The sequence below is a fragment of the Protopterus annectens genome, chromosome 16.part0 (assembly GCF_019279795.1).
Source record: "Protopterus annectens isolate FY-2018-M chromosome 16.part0, PAN1.0, whole genome shotgun sequence".
NCBI lineage: Eukaryota > Metazoa > Chordata > Ceratodontiformes > Protopteridae > Protopterus > Protopterus annectens.
In genome coordinates, this window is record NC_056750.1 from 797,743,100 (window position 1) to 797,767,590 (window position 24,491).

Consider the following 24,491-nt stretch of genomic DNA (forward strand, 5'->3'; position numbering starts at 1 on the left):
CAAAGTAATCTTTCTGCTGTCATACTTTGAAGGATGATTTGTAGGTTAATGTCGACAACTGTATATAACCACACAGAAATGACTCTTCTAATCCTATGACAAAACTGAAGAAAAATCCTTCAAACATACTAAGATCTTACTGTCCGTGTAATAGCTGGGCCGAACATTGATGCTCATCAAGCAATTATTAAATACAGTAGCGTTAATACTTAACCTGTAATGGCTTCTATGGCTGAATGTATTCGTGATGAGATGAAGTCATACTTGGAGCAGTGGGTGCATCCTTCTAATCCAGTGAGGGTGGCATTTTCTTTTTTATACAGTTTGGTTTTGTCTGCAGCTCTATCCCATTCCCCTGCAGTCATTTTTTGTTACACCTTTCATCTGAGTGCTTCTGCTTCTGTGGCATGCCTGGCTAATTCTTTGACTTAGGAAATATGAGTGACACAGACATGGGTTCAAATCTGCTCATGTGTTATGTTTCTTTCCTTGCTGTCATATGTTTCTTTCCACTAAAATGTGTTTTACTGATACTTTCCCTTTGGATGATTCTGTGGCATACCTGGCTAATGTTCTGGTTGGGGGAATATGACTGACGCAGGCATCCATTCATGTTTATTTTTTTTTTCTTTTTTGCTATCACATGTTCCTTCTTCCAGAAATAAAAAATTCCTATTGTTGATATGTCAAGGATTTGTCACTGCTGTCCTGGAATTAGGCACCTTCTAAACAAAACTATTTATGGATTTGTGTAGTTTTATTGAGCTACAAAAATGAGAAATGTGCTATCACTCTTCCTTCATCCTGCATAGAGGTTCGTAGGTAAGTACTAGGCTAGCTGCCCTTGCAGGCCATTTTAAGCCTAGCCTATTTCCCTGTTTGTACTCAAATAACCTATACCATTTGTTACCCCTAATGAGTAAAACTGGAATTATATCATAGCTAATTTGAGGGGATCCATGCATGGGATAAAGTGTTTAGGAGCTGCCTCTGTCCATTACTAGTTTAATGGGAAGTCCTGGGGTTTCCCATCCATAGATCCAATTTGTGCTTGAATATGGACATGGATGAACTTTGTCCTATGTGGTTGGGAAGTCTGTTCCAGAGCAGAGGCATCCTCTGTGAGATATACCTGTCTCTCCAAACTGTTTGTTGATGTTGTAGAAGATGTTTAGATCCCTAGACTATTTCTGATGCCATTTGACTTGCTAATGTGTAGTAAATCCATCAGTATTGGGTCAGAGAATGCCATATATGCAAACCACTAGTCACCCTTTAGCAGTTTGTAGGATACTGAGTATAGTGACAGGGCTTTGAGCTCATATAGAACATGTTGTTTATTTTTTGTATCTTTTTAGTAAGGCACCTCTGTGGGCATTCCAGTTACATGTGCCTGGATAGATACATGCCAAAGGTGGCATTAAACTCAATGACTGGCCTAATGTGGCCTGAGTAAAGTGGGACAATGACATCCCTAGATCTAGACACAATCCCTTTGTTAAACGCTGTGCAATGTAGAAAGAGTTTCTTACAACAGTGGAGATATGTTGTTCATATGTTAGGTTACTGTTCACATAAGTTCCCAAATACTGAACAACTGGGTCAACTCTTGGGGTGTATGGTAGTTCTCTAGGATAGATGACTTCCCAAACGATACCATAATGCATTTTTGGCATTTAGTTTCAGTCCATGATTTTTGCACCAGCTATTTATTTTGGGACAAACCTTTCTGCAGAGTGGCTAAGTCATTTGGTGATTCAGTGACTTCCTCTCGCTTTGAATCATCTTCAAACCTAGTCAGCCAGAACCCTTTAGTATTGGCTTTTACTTCAGAAAAGCAGATGCCAAACAGGACAGGTCCCAGTATAGAACCTTGGGGACTCCACTGGTGACTGGTCTCTTTGCAGAGATAACTTCCCTATTTAATTTCCTGCATCTTATCTGTGAGCCAGATGTCAATGCAGTGGGTGACAGAGGGGGGTTATTTCCAGTTAATTTAGCTTTCCTACTGTGCCAGAGGGGGGAATGCATTAAAAGGTTTGGCCAGGTTGAGGTATGTAGTGGGCAGCATTTTGCCTTCATCCATTGCTTTGGTGACCTTTCCAAAAAGGTACACCAGGTTGAGTAAGCATGACCTCCCCTTGACAAATCCAGATTGAGAGAGGTCCAGTGTTTGGACCTTATTCCTTACTGCTCACCTTATTCTCTACCTTATGCTTGCCTTAACTTTTCATGTATGTCCTCTGCTCCCATTTCCAAACTTCAGTCATGGCAAAAATATTAGATGGACACAAGACACACAAATGCCCATAAAGAAATTATAGGAGCAACATAGGTTTTTTTATGCTTGTCATTGATTGCCATTTCTCTAAAATGCAACAACTTTGGAATCAGGCTACAGAAATCATAGGATTGTGGAAGAGTGAAATGGAGGCTTGTCCATGTAAAAATTCTTTATTTATGTTTACAATTTTGCAGGTAATTTTCATTTGCTTGTGACTTGACAAGCCCAAGTATGTGTTATGAGCATTTCTTACCTGGTATCTCTGATAGTTTCAGTGCATATTCAGTACGGAGCCAGCTAACAGTCAGTATAGTTTATGTGAACAGTATGAACTGCTTGTGGCATATCATCAGTAAGAAAATCCAGTATATGCATTGTTGTGAACTATTTTTTCATATTAAGAACTACACTGGATTGCAGAAGAATTCTAAATACACTAAAATAATAACATTATGAGTACTCCATATTTAACATAGTAGCATATTTTCAGTACTGTTGACAGTATATTTGAACATGTTACTGCATGAGCAAACCTATATATAGTTTTTATTTAAACAACTGTGGCATACTGTTTATTATTGTGTTGCTGTACACTGGGAATGTTTTAAACAGCTTTGCTGCTGTAGCTGATCTCTTAGTATGTGTTAAAGTTCTGAAAATAATCTGATTAAAAGTGAATACAAATGGAATTTGTAGTTACTTTTTATCCAAGATAGTGTAGCATCTTATGCTAGTAGATTATGTACTGTTCTTGTCACTCTAGAGGCAGAGAATCCGGGTACTACACTGTTCTTTATAACTACTTTCCTAAAAACAGCAGTGAGTTGCAAGTCCTTGCTGGTGGTATCGTCTATGTTCTTGATAAAGGAGAAGATGGCTGGGCCATTGTTATACATGACGGACAGGTAAGAAGCACAGATCAACTCTCTTACTGTTGACAGCATATAGGATAGAATATAATGTTTGAAAGGGATCCATAATTTATAATATTTTCTATTATAAAATCTGTGATTTACTTATGAGGAATTCTATTGTTATCAAACAATAAGTTTCACAGAAAAAAGCTCACATATTTGAAACATCATGGTTTAACTACTACAGTCCATTATACCTGGGAATAAGTGAAGATTGCATTCAGTAATTGTTATGATTTAGTGCCATCTGTGCCAGGGAAAGTAGGGTATACATGTGTACATATGCCAGCACAGCCAGCTCGAGTTTTGAAATAAAAAAGTTTATTTCATTTTATTATCTTTCTGATTTGTACAGATGCTGGTATTAAAAATATGTTTGTAAAGTTACATGTGTTAAAATGTATAAATGTATATTATATTAGGTTGTATTGCTGCAACTGATCAAATGTGAATGTTTTATCAGAAAAACCCTAGAAGGATGGAAAGTTTGAAATTGTGTTATAGCTTTCAGATGCTGCCACAAATCTTAGCCAACCTTTGGTCTGTATTGTACCAGAGTCAGGTGACCAGAGGTGATGTCATCCTCTAACCAGCTGATCTCTTTGGAACCTTGCAGATTTCTGATAGGAAATATATCTTGCACATCCACACAGATATATTTAGTCATCATCTGGCTTTTGCTGTGAAAAGACACTCAGGGCACATCCTCTTGCCTTGCTGTAGTAAGTAGTCAGGGAATAGTATTTCTTTAGTCAGACAGGGATATCGAGTGAGAATAGTTTAGTATTTTTTTTGTATCTGTGAGAAACTATCCAACTGTGTTATTTTTGAAATCTCCTGTGGTTGAAACTCTCTTGTTTATTGCACTCAAAATTTTCCTGTTTACTGCTTATTATTTATTATTAAATATTTTAATTCCTTTTATTGTGATTGATCCTTTAGAGAATACTTTTAACATCCTGAGAGTGCTTATGCTTATTTTAGTGACACTGTGGCTGCTCCTGAAAACCTTGCTGCTCTGGTCACACTTCACCATTGGTATTAGGATTCATTTTGCACAGTATAATTGGCTACCACTTTTAAGAGCCTTAAAGTAGCTGGCTGGTGGCAGTCTATTACCTTGCAGTCTGGACAGAAAGGGGCATGGCTAGTAAATCTGTGCCAGCTTTTCCCAGATGTGTGTGTGCCTGTGTGTGCCTGTGTGTGTGTGTGTATGTGTGTGTGTGTGTGTGTGTGTGTGTGTGTGTGTGTGTGTGTAAAACTCAAATATTCAAGTGTGTCGGCTACTGGAAACAGGGACACAGAGCTCTAAAGTGGTCAGTGTGGAGTTTGTGTGGACCTGGAGAAAGACAATCCAGCCACAGGTGTGGAGAGTTCTCCCTTTGTGCTCTTAAGGAAAATTGTGTTTGGTGCAGAGGACTGCATCTAAAATACTGTGTGAAATCATCTTTGCTCTCAGTGACTGTCCCTCACCTGTTTCAGTGGTGAGGATCAAAGCTCCTTGATTGGTGGCCTTGATATAAGAGAGATGTCGCAATAATTACAATTGGAAAAATATTGCCACTACAAGACTAACATGGGCAGCACATCCTGATGTTTTCTCATATTTTGCACATTGCAGTAAAATGAGAATTATGTTCAAGCTTAGATTACTCTAGCAGTAATCCTCTCATGGGTTATGCTTTGTAGTAAGATGTAGTTATAGTAGTGAGGATGGCATGGTCATATTCAAAGTCAATATGTAAAAATAAGAAAAAAATTCAAAGAAAAATATCAACTTGGTTTGTTCATTGGCTAACTGATGTACCTGCCAGGAAACTCCACTGAGATATTTTGTTTTTTACCTAAATTTTCAAACAGACTTTTAAAAATGAATGTGTACAGTTCATGAAAGATGATAACAAGTATGATGGGGTGTGTGTGTGTGTAAGAGAGATGGGTGGAGTGTCTCCATCGCATTACATGGATATGATTCTGACCTTGGAAAAACACATTTAACCACAGAATGTCCACAGACAGATGAGACGGTTATCTGGAACTTTGTAGAGTTGTTTTTCATTTTTAAAATCAATGCTTCTGTATACACAATATTAATTGTTAGTATTTTTTGTTATAATTGGTTAAAATCATACACATTTATGTTTTTAATAAAGGAGAAGGAAAGCCTGTCATGTTTTTTTCTGTATTATATGTCCATAGAAGGGATTGCTTCCATCATCACATCTGGATACTAAGAAGCATATCAAAGTGGATAATCTGGTAAGAATTTACTAACAAACTATTATAGTCTACAACTTTAAACACAGTGCATTTTTTCTTTTTTCAAGACTTTATTGTCTGCAAGCTGCTTGCAGGGCATATATATAATTTCCTGACTAACTGCTTGGGTTTTTATTGCCATGTGTCATCTGTATTTTATATCAGAATTATTGTTCATTGTTTATTGTGATTGTATCATTCTGAATAGCTGGTGTGTGTTCACTGAATGTTGCATTAAGAAGGGCACACACTGGAATTTAGAGCTATATAAGTCTTCCTGTAATGTTTAGATGCTTGAGTAATAATTTCAGAGCAGTGTCCTGGTATGTTACTGAGTACTCTGTGGTAGAGAGAAGCTCTGGGAAACAGGGACTGGCTTGATGCTTGAGTAATAATTTCAGAGGAGTATACTGGTGTGTTATTGAGTACTCTGTGGTAGAGAGAAGCTCTGGGAAACAAGGAATAGCTTGACATTATACTATATGATATGAATGCTGTGACATATGCCAGAGTATAGCATGTCATGTAATGAATGCTTTAGAAATTGGTTATAAAATGTGCATTGGGGTGTGCTCGAGCTTTATAAAATGGTATAATAAGGTGATTTAAAAACATAAACACGGATTGGTTGCTGTCACATGTTGGTTTGTACACGTACTGTGTGGGAACATTAGTGGTGTAACATGTATGGTCAAAATGACAACAGAAAAGAAGCATACATCATTTCTAAGTCTGATAAAAATGAAACTGTTTTAACATGTGGCAAGTCCTCACACTTCAAAATATATAGAGACCAACTCTGAAGTCACAAGCCAGGAAAACGTAATACTTACCTTCTTACTGCTGTCCAATTCTAGCCACTGTAACAAGATGCAAGCAGTCTTTCAATTATAACATTTTGAGCATTGGTCAACTGTCCAGCAGCAAAAGTAATCACTCCCAACCAACCATGTATTCAAACACATATTGTAGGGCCCCCTAACCTTATTCCTGTCCTGCATACACTATGCCAGTGAATATTGCTGTATTTTTATGTTCCTTTGGTCCCCCTCAATGCTACAAGTAACTTTTACATTATTTCTCTCTCTTTCTGTAGTAAGTCATTTCTGTTTAGGTGGAGGGTGGCATCCATCTTCTTTCCACTTGTAGTTGTTCCCACTGTTTGAAAAATTAACTCCTTGACACTCCCACTCATAACACCAGGCAGCACCTAACATCCTTGTCCTATCTATCTGCTAGTTATACCCTCCTAATAAGTGATCACCCCACCAAAAGTTATTTCCTGCTTTTGTCCCACTTTCCAATAGGTTTCCTTAGAATATATTTACAGCACCTTCCAGTGTCTCCACTGTTGTTAACTCTGTGGATGAATCAGTTTCTGCCAGGACAGCATAAGATATTTAAGGAGGAATAGTTGAATGGGTACACCCAGTATGGTGAGATTGTCCCTTATCCCTGATAACACCTAAAGAAATTGTGCTGTCCTTTGTAGTCTCAGAGCAGGAGATAGAATAATCCAAAATTCTGACCATCTCTATCCAAAGACAATTAAAGATAAGAAACTTCATTTCGCAGCTCTAAAAGGTAATTGTAGGGAGGGAAACACCACATCCTCCTGAATGCCTTTTGGAAGATCTTTAAACCACAATAACTACACTGCAGCATGCTTGTCATTTCAAGGGGAGTAAGGAATGACTTTAGTACACATTTGTTTGATGATCACATCTGCAAACTGTAATGTGCGCCTTGCCTGGTTTGTATGCTAATCCCAAATCTATGGAATTTCAGAGAATTCATCGTATTCTGAGGTACGTAGTCTCAGTGTTAATATAAATAAATAACAGAAGTGCAGGGTTGCAGTCCCCCATGTCAAGTGGTACAGAGGTGAAGCCCCACGATGTAAAACTTTTCCAGCAGATTTTAAGATTTGCTGTGTTGTTTAGAAGGTATATATGAGTGTCAAGCAGTAATGGGTACAAGTTTATTAATGCAGCCCATTTAATGACCTCTTACTTAACTGATGTTTTAGTTGCTTACATTGCTAAATGTACTTTCATGTTTTTATTTTAAATTTATTTACCTGGTATTATTATTTTTTTTATGCTCTGAAATGACCTCTCTCAGAAATGTATTTGTACAAAAAAAAAAAAAGAAACCTTTAACCACTATAAAAAGTTTTACATTTCTGGCTTCCTCTCTGTGAAAAAAATAAATGCACAGATAGGTAAAATAAATAAAACTTTTGCTGCTTACTGGTTTAAGAAAGGCAGAGGCCAGGAGGAGAGCATGTGCTGGCGTGAAGGAAATTAGTTTGTATGTTCTTGTATCTTTGTAATGTTAATTTGGGAAATTCTTTTGCAAAACAATGTCCTTGTCTTATTATTGTATTTTAGAAGTCCCAGTCCAAGCGGCAATTACAACTAAGTTAACTAATTTGCAAGTTTTTGTGCGCTGATAAAGAGAACAGAGCACATTGACTACAGAATAGTACAGGAAAATAATAGTAATAATAATCATGATAATAATAATAATAAAGCACCAATTATAAAAAAAAAATCTTGCAGCAAGTTCCTGGAGCTTTTCAGCAGCCCAGGATAATGATGCCTTTTGTCAAATAACAAAATTGAGGCTATTAAAGGTTAGGCTTTGAAGGAGCTATTTGAAGTATAGCTGAAATATTTATCCACTTTTGAAGAATACAGTCAAGAAAATATATAAGATGCTAAAGTTACATGTTTCCTAATTTCTTCAGAAAATTGTACACCCACTAGATCATCCGGAAAGGAAGATGAGGGAATGAATGTGTTCAAGAGACACTGTCAGCGACTGTAGCAAAACATGCAAGTCAGCCAACTTGCAGTGGAAGAAACTGTATCTGAGGAGGCATTTAAAGATTTTAATAATGCATCTTTTGATCAGCATTGTTGGATCTTCATAAGTCCTCTATAATAACGCACCTTATAAACAGACTGACAGCTGCATTATCAACAATGAATATCTTAGTTAAGTGTGTCATTTGACTTTTCATAGTGCTTATGTGCATCTTGGCAGTTCCTCTTATTTGCTATGAGTGTGCTATATTGTTTTCAGCTTTATTTTGATATTTGTGTATCATTGTACCCACACGGAATGCATTTTTAACAAGCACTTGATCTAGCATGAAAACTAGGTAAATAAATACAAAATGCACAGTAGCACTAAAATCCACATCACAATGACAACACAGTGCATTATGACAGTGTTATATACAGCTAAGAGGAAGGGTACTGCAACATGTTTTACTAGGATGCTGTGCACCACAGTGTGACACAATGTGGCAAAGTACAATGCAGCTGAGAATGTGTGCGCGCCAAACCACAACTGTGCAACACAACAGACTTTATAGAACGATGATCTAAAACATCATGCATTCAACATGAGAAAGATGTATATTGTGATAGCTCACTGTTAAGTAATGCACTCTGGAAACACTTGGTTCTAGCCCATATGTTTTTATTTTTATTTTATTTTTATTTTATTTAACATTTGTTGACCGGGAATGTCCGACTAGGTTCCACAGAGCCTGTTTTCAGCGGAGGCCAGGGGAGAAATGCTCCAGATATGTGATACTGCATGGTGGCATAATTTGACAAAACAGAAGTTTGTGATCTGATCTGATGTTGTCAGTCTTCATTCTGTCTTCAACAAGTGGGTTCAGATCCGATCAATCAGATCCGACTTGGCCGATGCTAAAGCTTGCAGTCACCATCAAATCTCTCAAGCTTCTTGCTTACCCACAATGCTCCTACTAAATTACCTTAGATCTTGTTTGCCGATTTTAGCTGTCGGTCGTGGTCTACCGTCTGTCTTGAGCTGTGTTAAATAAGTAAAATGTCTCTGTTTTTCTGTTAAATAGTTTTTCAGTTTTTTGTGACTAATATTGTTATTGTTCTTCTCTCCACTTCTGTCCGTACTCCCTTGCCCGTATGATTTCATTGTAATCCCTTTCATACCATTGTTGGTATTCCCTTGCTGTTTTCCTCTCCTAGTTAGTACTTTTAGCATGTTATATTTATACGTTTTTATATTTGCGGCTGTCCTTGTTGTTCCTTTCCCTTTTCCTTACTTGCTACACTTAGATATTATCATTAGCATCTCCTTTCCCTTATGACTCTGTCATAGTTTCTCTCTGTACCATTGTTGGTATCCCTCTCCCCTTTTCTCTTTTGTGTCTTAAAAAAAATGTTTATTGTATTAGATTGCCTTTTTTCTTTAGTATCTCTCTTTTATTTTGTCAGACTGGATACTATATGATGGCTGACAAACCTTTGGGTTTTAAAAAGTGCTCAAAGTGCGGGCATAAATTACCGCTTTTGAATGCACACACTCTTTGTGTGTACAGTTTGGGCCCTCTGCATTTACAGGAGGACTGCTCAGTTTGCCATGTATTTTATAAACAGCACAGACGAGAGCCTCAATGCTACTATTTCTCCCTAAACAAGCTCCAATCAAACCCTGTTTTCCCCCAAACCTATACCCACCACATACATTAAATCTCTCCTCCTTAAACTTAAACCAGGTTCATCCTCTGTTGACAGATTGCCCTCCTTTCTCAGACTTGCAGCCAACTCTATAGCCTATCCAGTTTCCATACTCAGTTGATCAATTTGTGAAGCCACTGTACCTGACATTTGGAAATCTTTCTATGTAACACCCCTACACAAAGGAGGCAACTCCACTGATCCATCTAAATTTAGACCCATAGCCATACTCTCCCCCTCTCAAAAATCCTGAAAAAATGCATGCATAATCAGCTTCTTGATTTTCTTATCCTAAACAATCTCCTGGTACCCATCCAACATGGTTTCCATCCAAACTGCAGTACCATTACTGCTCTTTTATCTTTCACTCACACAGTTGCCCTTGATAATAATCATCTTGACTCATGCCTATTCATAGACCTATCTAAAGCTTTCAACACGGTATCCTATTCCATACTCTTTTCCAAGCTAACTAACCTTAATCTCTCAAGCTCCACTCTTAATTGGTTTTCTAGCTGTCTCTCAAATAGAATGCAGTCTGTCAGATGGCATTCCTCCTATTCCCCCTTCCTACATATCCACACAGGTGTTGCCCAGGGTTCAGTCCTTGGACTTCTTCTATTCAACATTTCCACCAATGACCTCCATACCTCCTGCTGCCATTCCTGTCTTACTCAGAATGCTGATGATTCTACTCTTATCTCCTCTTCTGATAACATCTCTAAACTTCACACTCTTACCCAAAACTCTTTTCTCTCTGTTTAAAGATGACTCACCAACAACCAGATTATTTTAAATCTGAAAAAGACCAAACTTTTACTCTTTCTTCCAAAATCACTCTCACATCTTAAACCTACCTTTACCATCTCCTCCTCAAATAAAACCATCATTAAAGTTGAAGCCCACACAAAGCTACTAGGAATTATTATAGATGATCAATTAAAATTTGACCTCCATGTCCACCAGTCTATCAAGAAAACAAACCAAAAACTTGGTCTACTCTATAGGAATAAAAAATTCCTAACTTATGAGTCTCATACCTTTCAACCTGAAATCATCAAAAATCTGGACAAAGGCACATGAAAAATAGGTACAAATCTGTACGCTGATTAACATAAAATGTGCATACATAACTATGTAACCCTGCCCACTCTGGTGGAATTGTGGGATACCAACTTTTAAATGCAAATTTAAGAACAGACAAAATATTAAACACAAAATAAACAGAACAGTAGTGTTTTATTTACATTAATTATTGAACTTGTATAAAACGTTGAACTTATGCAAACTGCAAAACTAAAATACAGTTTTCTTTTATAAAAATAAAATTAACTGCTTCAACTTTCTACAGCCAGAAAATAAGTGAGCTGCATTTAAACAGAGGAAATCAGCAGATAGGTAGATTTACAGACTGAGCGCTTTTTCGCAAATGTAATCAGTTCTTTCAAAGCAGAGAAGTATAGCAATTAATTGAATTCAAATATCTGTAATAATATATGGATTTAGCTAACACTAGGAGTACATTTAATATAATTTCTACAAAGATCATTATGAAACAATATTTTCTATGGAAAATATTTAAGCAATCTATTGCAGAACTATCCATACAAAACATTATCTTTGAAACACATTTAGATTTATGAACTAACATTGCATTTAGCTGTTTTTAAAAATGATTATCTACAAATAAAGTGCCTGTTGCCCTTGAAGAATAAATTGCCTATGTTACATTAAAAATGATAAGCTAGTAATATTGCAATAGGGAATGGAGGCAAACTGATAACAGGTTAATAGTTACTAGGTATCTCTGCCAAAGAAGACATTCTCAGGACTGCAGCAGCCACCCTATTTAAAAGTGCAACACAGTACAGTATCAGCAATCCAGCCACATACTGTGGGAGTAGAACCCACAGCATTTTGCATCAAAAGTAAGTATACTACCTGTTGTACTACTAACAATGCAAACAGATTTGGTATAAGCAGCACTAAACTTCTGTCCCCCTGAAGAACTATGCAGCACAAGAAATCTGGTAAAAAAACAATTTTTTTTTTGGGGGGGGGGGGGGCAAAGGCTCAAAACCAGGGACACATTTTAAACATTGCTTGTATAATCTAAGAAAGTTGCTAGAATAAAATGTTTTGTGGTATCATGCGTTTCCTGAAAGATAGGAAGACTGAAATTTAGATGGCTATCATTATTTAGTGAATTCAGTTCTCACTGGTTTGCCAGAAACCACAAATTTTAAGAAGAACAGACAAAATGTATGAGCCAAGCATTTCAGACATTCTGTGAAACTTTGGACAGTTGAGAACTATGGACTTAACTCCTTGAATCACAAGTGGTGCTATGGGTAGAGAATTTAGATTCTCGTACCTAAGGTACAGGGTTCGAGTCTGAGTAATCCTTACCACCAGTTATACCTAACTGGGGCATTTCACGCACACACACACACACACACACACACACACACACACACACACACACACACACAACACACACTTCGGCCGTGCTTGCTTAAATGGAATTTCACAGCAAAGATGCACACACAGTTCTGTTCTAACTAGCGCTGCATAAAGCAGCTCTTCAGAAAAGCTATGCCACTAACATTTTTTTATTCTTTTTTCTTACCTGGAGGCTGAGACCTGCAGACATGGTCGGTGGGCTCTGTAGAACTTAAATTATGCACATCTGCCTTCATTGCTATTATATTCCCCATTTACCTCTAAATAGTTCAAAATAAATATCTGACCGAATCCAACAGGCAGTAGCTGATGTCATCACGCACACCCCTGTAGGCTGGTGATGAGTGGTGATGTCAGCCATAAATTTAAATTGTAAATACAAAAAAATTAAAGGGGGCCACTCAGGAATTTGTGGCACCCCATTATTTTCCCCTCAAAACCGGTAAATACTAAGGGATTTGGTACGGTTGAGAGGTGTGATGAGTCTAGACTCTCCCTCGCTCAAGCCTATTTACTTCCTAGCCTTCTCTATGCCGCCCCTATCCTTACTAGCCTTCAGTCTTCCTTAGTTACTAAGTTTGAATAGACATACAATAAAACTGTAAAATTCACTGCAAATCTATCACACACCTCTCATCACTGCCTAGCACTCAAACTACAGTGACTCGAATTCCCCCATCAACAACTGCCACAACTTCACATAACTCACTTTCTACTCAACAAACCCTCAGCCTGTCCCTCACTATCTAATCTTATAACCTACTGTCCCCCACATGACCACTCCATAGTATAGACCAAGTCCTTCTTCAAAAATACAAACCCAGTAAAACTATCAGGAAACTATTATACAAATGTTCAACATCTCATAATTGGAATAAACTACCACTCAACTGAAGAAGCATTATACACACCAGTCATTTCAAAAAAGCATTAAAAAATTACCTATCTAAATCTTGGATATGCCCTTGTCAAGACCCTACATAAACCCTTTCCTCCTCCCTTCTACTACTAATTCAATCTTCTAACCACTCCTGTGATGTTAATTGCTTAAACATCTCTACCTCCTATTCCATATGTAATAACAATTGTATAAAATTAATTTTGCATATATTGACATGTACTATTTATCATCATTATATTTAATATCTGTACCTGGTGTAATCCAGTACAGAAGCCTCAGGTTCCCTCCCAGGGAATTTTGATTTCCTCTTCTGAGACTTCCCCAGAGCACCCCACCGAGGAAGTTCCCAGGAAGAGGACATGCAAGAGGAAGCAACTAGACTCCCTACAGGAGTCTGTCACTGAAGACATAGATTTCAACGAGGGTGAAGGGTCCCCACGGTTACCTCCTGAGGATGTCCCCTTTGGAGACATTCTAGAAATCCTTAAGCAGAGAGGTGACTGGACTCCCTCCAACCCTACACTGGAGGAATCTGTTCCCCTAGAGGCATTCAGTGCTGGACAGTCTATTTCCTGGGTGACTCCACCCGCTGACAAGCTCATTGACATAATCTCTAGGTAGGTGTGGAAGGAACTCAACTCCAAAGAACTCATAACTTGGAGACCGGACAGGATTATGGCACCACCTGCAGACAGAGAATTTTGGGGGAAAGGGGTTCCAGGTGATGCATTTGTCATTGTGGTGGCCACAAAGAAGGAACTAGCCGATGAGAGAGCCAGTCATTACCAATTCAAAATACTGCCCTTTGGACTCACCACAGCCCATAGGGTGTTCACCAAATGCCTGGCAGTAGTAGCAGCTTACCTCAGACTGCAGGGATTCAAGATGTTTTCCTAAATGGATGACTGGCTCAATACCGCTGCAACCAGGCATCAACTCATGCATGCAAGGGATAAGGTTCTCCGCACCTGTACTGTTCTAGGAATAACCATAAACTACAGCAAATCATAACTTCAGCCAACTCAGACATTGGAATTTATTAAAGCACTTCTCAGTACAAAAGCTGCCATTACTTCCCTTCCACCACACTGAGTTCAAACAATAAGGTCACAGGTCAAGAAAGTTGTAGATAACACCTCAATTTCAGCCTGCACAGTTCTCCAAACTTTGGGCCTCATGGCAGTGGCAATAACCTTTGTTCCACTGACCAGGTTTTACATGCGGATCCTTTGATGGATGCTGGCTACTCAATGGTCAATCTTTCATCAGTCAATGTCATACTGGATAAAAATTACCAATACTTGCAAAGGAGATCTGTACTGGTGGATCTAATCTGACATACTGCTCCATGACCATCCCTTCATCCCCCAACAGCCCAAGGCTATAGTGACCACAGATGCTTCCCAGATAGGGTGGGGGAGCATTATCTGGGAAAGACAGTCCTGGGTACTTGGTCCCCCGAAGAGGCCAACTTGCATATAAATGTCCTAGAGATGAGAGCTGTGCTCTTGGTGTTGTGAGCATTTCAATGTGTTCTTCCCTCTGGGATGATTGATATTCAAATGGACAACATGTCAGTTGTCTGGTACATCAACAAACAAGGGGGAACCAAATCTTACCCATTGTGTTGAGAAGCTCTGAGTCTGGCAGTGGGCAATTTCTTCTGACTGCTTTCTTTTAGAAACACACATTTTGGGGAGATCCAACATGACTTTAGACAAACTGAGCAGGTGAAATCTTCTTCCACATGAGTGGCCCCTCAACGAGAAAGTGGCAGACAAGATTTTCCATCATGGGACCAGCTATGCTGTGTTCTTTTTGCCTTTCCCCTAAACAACAAGTGCAGCAACTACTTTGCCCTAATTCCCCCAGAGGGGCAGTCACTGAGGGATGCTCTACTTTAATATTGCCCCCCTACCCCAGTCTCCTTTATGCCTTCCTACCAACCTCATTGATTCCAAAATTTCTGCAAGATCGAAGAGCACAGTAATTCTCATTGCCCCCTATTAGCCTTGACAAATTAGGTTTCCCTTAATATGGCCTCACCTGGTTCAACCACCATGGAACCTAGATCCAACTCTGGACCTTCTGTCTCACCCGATGGGCATAACTCACCTGGATATAGCAAACCTCAAGCTGAGTGCTTGGCTTCTCCAGTTTCCTTAGTAGCCAGACAATCTATGCTCTCATCATCTGTCCAGCGTATAATTGTATCTTCCTATAAACCCTCAACAAGAAAAACATATTCCAGTACATGGAAAAGAGTTGCCTTTGGGCTCAGCAACACAATCTTGACCCATTTTTAGCTCCTATCAATCACATTTTACATTTCCTTGCACACATACTTCAGAACGGTGCTAGTTCTTCAACCGTTGAAGTACAACTAGCAGCAAATTCAAATTACAATGCAGGTTTTAATGGCACATCCATAGCTTCTCATAAATTGAGCAAGGGCTTCTTAAATAGGTCCCTTCTTCTAAGGTCTCCTTTTAAAGAACCAACTCCTCCATGGGATTTAAATTTGATGCTTCAGTCTCTCACACAACCTCCCTTTGGACCAGTAGCTACATGTGACCTGAAATATCTTGTATAGTAGACAATTTTCTTGGTTTCCATTACTTTCACAAGAAGAATTTTGGTGATCCAAGCATGATCTTCTAAACCTCCATACTTGGTTTTCCACAAAGATAGAGTGACCTTACATACCAATCCATCCTTTCTTCCAAAGATGGTGTTAGAATCCAACATCAGTAGAGCTATTAGTCTACCAATGTTTTCTCCCACGTTTACCAACAAAGGAGAATATATCTTATAGTTACTGGATGTTCATAGGCAACTGCAATTCTATTTGCTTAGAACAGAAAAAATAAAGAAAGCTGACCATCTGTTTATTTCTTTCTCTGAACCAACATTGGGAAAACCAGTTTCCAAAGTTACCCGATCAAAGTGGTTGACAAATTGCATTTCCTATGTCTATGATAATTGGGCATTTCTCTTACACATCCCTTGAAAGTGCACACCACTAGATCCATGACTACTTCCAGTTTTTTCAATCAAAAATGTCCATTGACAATATTTGTGCAGCAGCAACATGGGCTACTCACCATACTTTTGTCGCGTATTACAAGCTGGATCTAGTCTCCAGAGGTAGAGCATTATTTGGTTCTATGGTGCTTAGGAATATCCTTCCTTGAGTCCTTTCTGGACACAGGTAGCTAGGGATGCTGTCCCACTTATTGAGGATAGAATGATGATTGACAACATCAGATAAAGACGTTATGTACTTACCATAATGTTCCATCTGTGTTGTAGATCCTCATTCTTCCTCAACTCCCCTCATACCAACCCAAATCCTATGGCTTCTGGAGGAACGAGTATGTACATGGTCTTGTCTCTAAATATTTATTTTTATATATGGTGTCTGGATATGTCTTTTCCATAACTTTCTTAATCTTCCTACACTAATGTAGCAGCAAGCAAGATCTGAGGTAATTTGGTAGGTGCATTGTGGGTAAGGGAGAAGCTTTAGAGATTTGGTGGCTGCAAGCTTTAGAATTGGCCGAGTCGGATCCGATGGATCAAAACTGAATCCACTTGATGAGGAAGAATGAAGATCGACAAAACAGATGGAATGTTGTGGGAAGTACATAACTACTTTTTCTTAATGCAATGGAATGAAGTTTTATAGAAGTTGTTAAGGAGCTTTTTTGTCTTGTACAGAAGTTATTATCTTCAATTCACTGCTCAGTAGTGCTGTCACAATAGTAAAGTAACACAGTATTCTGCATGGCTGTGTGCTGTTAGCCATCAACATTGTTTTGGCCTGTCGTCAGTGACAGATATTTAAGACTATTGTCTGATAACGCATATCACTTTAATATAAAGTGAAACAGATATTTAATTATGTAACACTGTGCACGTAATCATTGCAGACCCCACCTCACAGGGCTCATATAAAGTTTTAGCATTTATCTTATGTTTTTCATTCTTTCTGCAGAAACCTCAAGCACTTATTAATGGGATTCCTCTACCTCCAAAAATCGTTCCTCCCAGTAGACCTAATACTAAACTAAACAAAAAGCTGTCACACCCAAGCACAGGTACTGGTAACAAATGTAATATTTTGAGCAGCAAAAAAGTTTATTTGGTGATGTGTAAATGCTGTAGTTGACTGATTGATTAACTGATTTATTGTCTGAATGACTTACATTTACTGCTAATTTGTATTGCAGTATTTAAGCCCAAAAAACTTCTTTCCAAAGGCTTAACTCAATTAAAACTGGAGACAAGGAAGAAGAGAAACACTTAAGAAGCAGCTACACAGAACAACAAATTACTAACAAGCACAAATAAGAAGGAGTAAAGTATTGCTCTGGACTAATTAATTAATTACTAATTGACAATACAGTGAAGTGGAAAGGAGAGAAGAAAAGACTGACCAGAGGAGAGAAGCATGCATTTATATGCTGAAGATAGTATAATAGGTCGCTAATGGGCAGATGAGGATAAAACCAGATATTCTGTTACGCTGTTGCCATTAAAAGAGGCTTTGTTGCCTTCTTTAATGGTTAATAAAAGAATTAAAAAAAAGACACCATGTTGTGTGGGGTGGGTCCTGGAAGCAGAGCTCTGTCAATAATAAGAGACTAAACAACATTTTTATTTATTTTCTTTTATTCTTTTGCTGAACAGGTTAGTCCCACTAGTACAGTAGCATCTTTTCAGGGCAGACGTGAGGTGGTATTTATACTACTATGCTGTAGTTCACCCCTCGCTTCATTTAGATTTTCCATGCCTGGCTCGATTTTCATTTTAACTGAAAACAGTAAATGTGCAGCATATAAAACTGCAATGTAATTTCCATTTCCAGAGCCTGCACTGAACTGTTTGCCAAATGTAGTTTCGACCAATTTTTTAATGACAAGTTGAGGCACACCCTGAGCTCCAGAGATAATGTTATATCTGTTTAAGGAAAAAAAGAACACCGTCTTATTAGTATACTCTCCACTTCTTTTGACTTATACAGTGTTTAATTTCCATTCTCTTCAGCATACTTGAACAATGATTGTGCACGGTTCTTAAATGTGTTGTGAAACTGCATTGTAATGTCTATAAGCCAAAGTTAGTAGATACATTCCATGAAAATAGCATAGTGTACTATGCAGCAAAGGAAGCTGGGAAAAAAGGTGATACATGATGTGGAGCCATCAAAAGTCAAATAGTTATGAGACTCAATCAGACTACATCTAGGGTAATTGTTACAACTAGAAATGTATTTCTATAGATTAGATAATCATTCATTAGGTTAACTATCACAGTCTTGAAAATCATAATCCTGAGACCATAATATTGAATTACCAAAACACTGAAGACTACAATATCAAACTCCCAGACATGACCCCCTGCAGGACCCATGTTAGCATTTATTCCTAGGTTCACACTGGTAGAGGGATATGGTATTTTAATTTTTTAGATATTGTGGTCCTCAGGGGTTTGGCAAACAAATATTATAGTCTTTGTTGATGATTTTCAGAGGTTTTGGTTTTCAAGACTGTAATAATAAACTGTAAGGCACAGGAGAACTGAATGAAGGAATCACAAAAGTTGCAACACGTTTGCAGGCCTGCAACCACACAAAGTGAGGGTGAGACATGGCAAGTCAAAATAAAAATCCAGCAGCCGGTTTTAATCAACACTAACGAACTTAGCACTTTTGTCCTATAACTTAAAGGATTTCTTCAGAGTTGACGTAAAGTGAAAAAAAAAATCTCTTGAAATACCTCAGTCAATTACTAAAGTCCCACCAAAGCAGGAAACATTATAAGGAACAAATATTCTTAAAGAGAACACTACCCAGAAAAAATACAATTACATATACCAATATAATATATGTAAACGCATGTATAAATAATGTTGTATAAAATCAACCGAATATTTAATCAACATATAAAAATAAAACATTTAAAAAATACCAGAATAGTTTACAGATTACTAGCTCATTGTTTCACTAATTATTGATAAAGTGTCATTAAGCCATGTTTTTTGCATGCATTCAATTTTAACTGCCACAATAACTCCTTAAAATCTAACTTGTATGAGCAGTCACCACCTCTTTCAGGTTTCAAAAGTTGATCAATAATAAAAAAAATAAAACTCTTTTAAAAGTAACACATAATATTGAATGTCTAAACAGTGCATTCATGTGATTTCTGTTTTTAATGTCATTAACATGTTTATACCCTATGCTGCAACCTCCTTACTGTCTTACCTACCTATTATGCACTATAGGCAGTGCAGGTAGCTAAACAAACTACTCTTCTACTGTTACAATTCAGGTATCCTGCAGAGGGTATCAATCTATTATATCCCTCTATAGTGACTTGAGGGCCATCGTTAATGTTCCTACAATATTTACAGGCCTCACATTCGTACATAGTTGTTGGTTTATGTAAAGTGTAGGAAATATTATCTGCCTTAATAATCTCTAACAGTAATTTCAAATTCTTTCCTTTACTAAAAACTGTTTGAAGTTTCTTGCCCAGTTTATCTTTTAATTCCTGAGTGAGAGTGATTTGCCAATTTTTGTTCATAATATTATCAATTTACGTGGCATCACTTTTGAAGGCTAAAACCATAAAGGTTCTTTTATTTAACCTCTCATCTCCACTGTGATTAGGACACTGCATGAAATTGCCACCCAAAATTGGGCCACATTTAGTCGAAATGGCCTGCAAAATCTGTTTTGAGATTATGCAAAAAATCATGGAGATAATCTCTAGAAATAAGAATAACTATTAAAACCTCCAACCGGTCCTTCAAAATGTTGTAATCACTAATAATTCTAGCCAGTCTTATCATCTACCCTTCATTATATTCCTCTTTTGATGCAATGGATGACAACTATCATAGTGGAGTTGGGAATTAGAAAATGTTTCCTTTCTAAACACAGTGACTGTAAAACACCTTTTACCCAAATCTTTACAAAGTGTCACGTCAAGGTGATAAATCTTTAAAAAATCATAATGGTATGTACATTTTTAAGAAATCAGTAGTGTGCTCTGTATTATCAATACATTTCATAAAGTGATTAATCTCACCATTACATAAAATTAAAATGTCATTAAAAAACTGTAATATACTTGAATGAAACTATAAAACTCAGATGTAAAAATGACATTTTTTCCAGGAAGCTAGGACTAAATTTATGTAAATGGGTGCACACGAAATGCCCATTGCCACTGCAGAAATCTGCTGAAAATACTCACCCACAAAATGCAGAAAATTATTTTTTAACACAATGTCCATTAACTCACACAATGCCATAATATCATTTTAATCGAAGGAAGAAAAATCAATTTTTACATGCAAAAAATAATCTAACTGTATGTCATGTGGTATGACTGGGAAAATATTAATCATGTCAATGGTCACCAAAAAACTTTACTCAATAAATGATGCCTCACTGAGATTTTCTAAAAAGTGCCAAGAATCCTTCAGTACAAGTAAAAAGTTATCTAACAAAGTTTTGCAGCCCTTTTCTTAATATAACATATTACACTTGCAGCCATATTTAGGTGACAAGAACTTAATTCAGTTTGCGTAAAATGGAAAAGAATATGCAATTAATTACATGTAGTGTAATAAAAAAATCTCAGACTTAGAACTGATGCTTTCAATCAGAGTTACAAATTCTTGGTAGAGAACACACTTGGAAGGAACTACCAATTAAGTACTATATATCAGTGAGGCTTATGCATAATTCAGAAAGTTATTACAAACACATTAAACTTTCAGGATCCACCAGACTTTGTAGTCTGTTGCTTGCTCTCACTTGAATGATCAGACACATAAGCACAAGTCAATTCTAGGAGGGAATCTGGATTTCTTGGGCCTGTAACAAGGAAGTCATTCAACAAACAATGCATTGGGATACTTAACCATGAGAGAAGATTAAAGACAGGAGCAGCTACACCAGTGTGTAAGACCACACCAGCCACACCTCACACCTCTACATTTTCAGATCGCTCTTCCTGAGTTCTGGGCTGCAAATCAAAGTTATGTGTAAATGTTTTATGACTTCTTGAAAACAGGTTAGCTTTTCATCATGTAAACTTTCTTTCCCTTTAAAGAATAGCGTTTATGATTGCAGTTAAGTACTTTGACAAATCTATGAAACCATTGCAAACACTATTATAATATATTTACAGTCTCAAAGAGAGTAATGTTTTCAGTTCTTTGAAAATTACCATTTAGCATACATATTTTCACTCACACACACACACATTTTTCTGTATTATGTTCTTCTTTAGCTCAACAGGGGCTGAGATGATACTACAGTGTGACATTTCAGGCAGCTTGTGGAGCTTTGGAAAGAGAGACTTTTCTGGACTCGTAACTCTGTATTAACACATTTAAACATTATTTCAAGTGTGTGTGTGTGCGTGTGTGTGCGTGTGTGCGTGCGCGTGTGTGTGTGTGTGTGTGTGTGTGTGTGTGTGTCTGTGTGTGTCTGTAGATGTGCATGAGAGAGAGAGAGTGTATGACAAATAAAGGAACCCAAAGAATAATGGTGTCAAACAATAATGATCAGAAGTTACCCCAAGTAAAAGCTGTAACAAATCCACATTCATTGTGCATCACAGCACCGCCTCATGACCTAACATATGCAAAAACACTTAACAAGCAAACATATAAACAAACACAAACCATTTCTAGAAACTAACGACTGCACAGCTGGCAAATTTATAATTACTTTTAAAATAATTATTTCACATCTGTTTGTCTTTATACAAAAACTTCCATTGCTTCTAGCCAGTTTTGTTTTATAGAGAGATAAAGCCCTAACTACAGTGCAGGTTACCCATGTCTCACTACTGTCTCAGAAGCCTACAGTAGCTGGCAGGGATGTATGGCACTGAGTGGCCACTGTTGACTTGCCCATACATGGGGGATGGAGGCAGCTGTGGTTTGCTACTTCAGTACAGCTAGCAGGAGCAGTGGATGTTGTTCTCATGGAGTATGAAACAAGCCTGCAAACAGCTGATGGCAGTGTGGATGCATGCATGTATGTGAACCAAGATATATATGCAGGCACACTCTCTATGGTTGGCAGCATGAAAGCAGAACTGAGTCAGCTTTTGCAGAGGAGGGGCATTGCTCCAGCAGGGGAGGGTAGGCCAACCCACAGAGGCAATAAGCTGGCCTATTCCCCATCACCCAACTCTCTCCATAGTAGAGAATAAATGGGCTAATAAGGCACCCAGGGCGGAAATAAACAGGTCAAATGACTGTCTCATAGCCAAGGGATGTCAGTGGAATGGATGGCCTAATTCATAGGAAGGAAAACAGTATCATTACATTCTTCCAAACCAGCACAAGAAATGCACTTAGAACACACAGACACCAAACAGTCTCCTCTAATACACACTTACACAAACACACCCACAAAACTATGAAAGCATTTACATGGGGGACTTCATCTCCCTCTCACCCCCTAACCTAAATGTACCAAATTCAATGGTGCACAATTGTGACTGAAGGGAAGTACTAATTTAAAGCGTAGAGTTAACATAACGTCAGCTATACCAGAATCCAACAAAGTCACTGAGCAGAGGACTAAAGCTGTGCCTTGTTAATGAACTACTACCAGAATCCAACAAAGTCACTGAGCAGAGGACTAAAGCTGTGCCTTGTTAATGACCTGCTACCAGAATCCAACAGTCACTGAGCAGAGGACTAAAGCTGTGCCTTGTTAATGAGCTGCTACCAGAATCCAACAAAGTCACTGAGCAGAGGACTAAAGCTCCGCCTTGTTAATGAGCTGCTACCAAAATCCAAAGTCACTTAGCAGAGGACTAAAGCTCTGCCTTGTTAATGAGCTGCTACCAGAATCCAACAAAGTCACTGAGCAGAGGACTAAAGCTCTGTCTTGTTAATGAGCTGCTACCAGAATCCAACAAAGTCACTGAGCAGAGGACTAAAGCTCTGCCTTGTTAAGCAGCTGCTACCAGAATCCAACAAAGTCACTGAGCAGAGGACTAAAGCTGTGCCTTGTTAATGAGCTGCTACCAGAATCCAACAAAGTCACTGAGCAGAGGACTAAAGCTCCGGCTTGTTAATGAGTTGTTACCAAAATCCAAAGTCACTGAGCAGAGGAATAAAGCTCCGCCTTGTTAATGAGCTGCTACCAGAATCCAACAAAGTCACTGAGCAGAGGACTGAAGCTCTGGCTTGTTAACGAGCTGCTACCAGAATCCAACAAAGTCACTCAGCAGAGGGCTGAAGCTCTGCCTTGTTAATGAGCTTTTACCAGAATCCAACAAAGTCACTGAGCAGAGGACTAAAGCTCTCCCTTGTTAATGAAGTGCTACGGGAATCCAAGAAAGTCACTGAGCAGAGGACTAAATCTCTGCCTTGTTAATGAGTTGCTACTAGAATCCAACAAAGTCACTGAGCAGAGGACTAAAGCTCCGCTTTGTTAATGAGCTGCTACCAAAATCCAACAGTCACTGAGAAGAGGACTAAAGCTCTGCCTTGTTAATGAGCGGCTACCAGAATGCAACAAAGTCACTGAGCAGAGGACTAAAGCTGTGCCTTGTTAATGAGCTGCAAATAGAATCCAACAAAGCCACTAAGCAGAGGACTAAAGTTCTGCTTTGTTAATGAGCTGCTACCAAAATCCAACAGTCACTGAGCAGAGGACTAAAGCTCTGCCTTGTTAATGAGCTGCTGCCAGAATCCAACAAAGTCACTAAGCAGAAAACTAAAGCTCTGCCTTGTTAATGAGCTGCTACCAGAATCCAGCAAAGTCACTGAGCAGAGGACTAAAGGTCTGCCTTGTTAATGAGCTGCTACCAGAATCCAACAAAGTCACTGAGCAGAGGACTAAAGCTCTGCCTTGTTAATGAGCTGCTACCAGAATCCAACAAAGTCACTTAGCAGAGGACTAAAGCTCTACCTTGTTAATGAGCTGCTACCAGAATCCAACAAAGTCACTTAGCAGAGGACTAAAGCTCTGCCTTGTTAATGGGCTGCTACCAGAATCCAACAAAGTCACTTAGCAGAGGACTAAAGCTCTGCCTTGTTAATGGGCTGCTACCAGAATCCAAGAAAGTCACTGAGCAGAGGACTAAAGCTCTGCCTTGTTAAGG

At 38.3% G+C, this 24,491-nt stretch overlaps 1 protein-coding gene across 2 annotated transcripts in view; it reads left to right on the forward strand.

The window, feature by feature from the left end:
- Window positions 1-24,491, forward strand: part of NOXA1 (NADPH oxidase activator 1) — a 546,660-nt gene that overhangs the window by 434,406 nt on the left and 87,763 nt on the right. For both annotated transcript variants that reach the window (XM_044058837.1, XM_044058838.1), the window contains exons 8-10: window positions 3,048-3,189; window positions 5,398-5,457; window positions 17,339-17,441. In XM_044058837.1, the coding sequence (XP_043914772.1) occupies window positions 3,048-3,189; window positions 5,398-5,457; window positions 17,339-17,441 (305 nt within the window). The remainder of the gene's footprint in view (window positions 1-3,047; window positions 3,190-5,397; window positions 5,458-17,338; window positions 17,442-24,491) is intronic.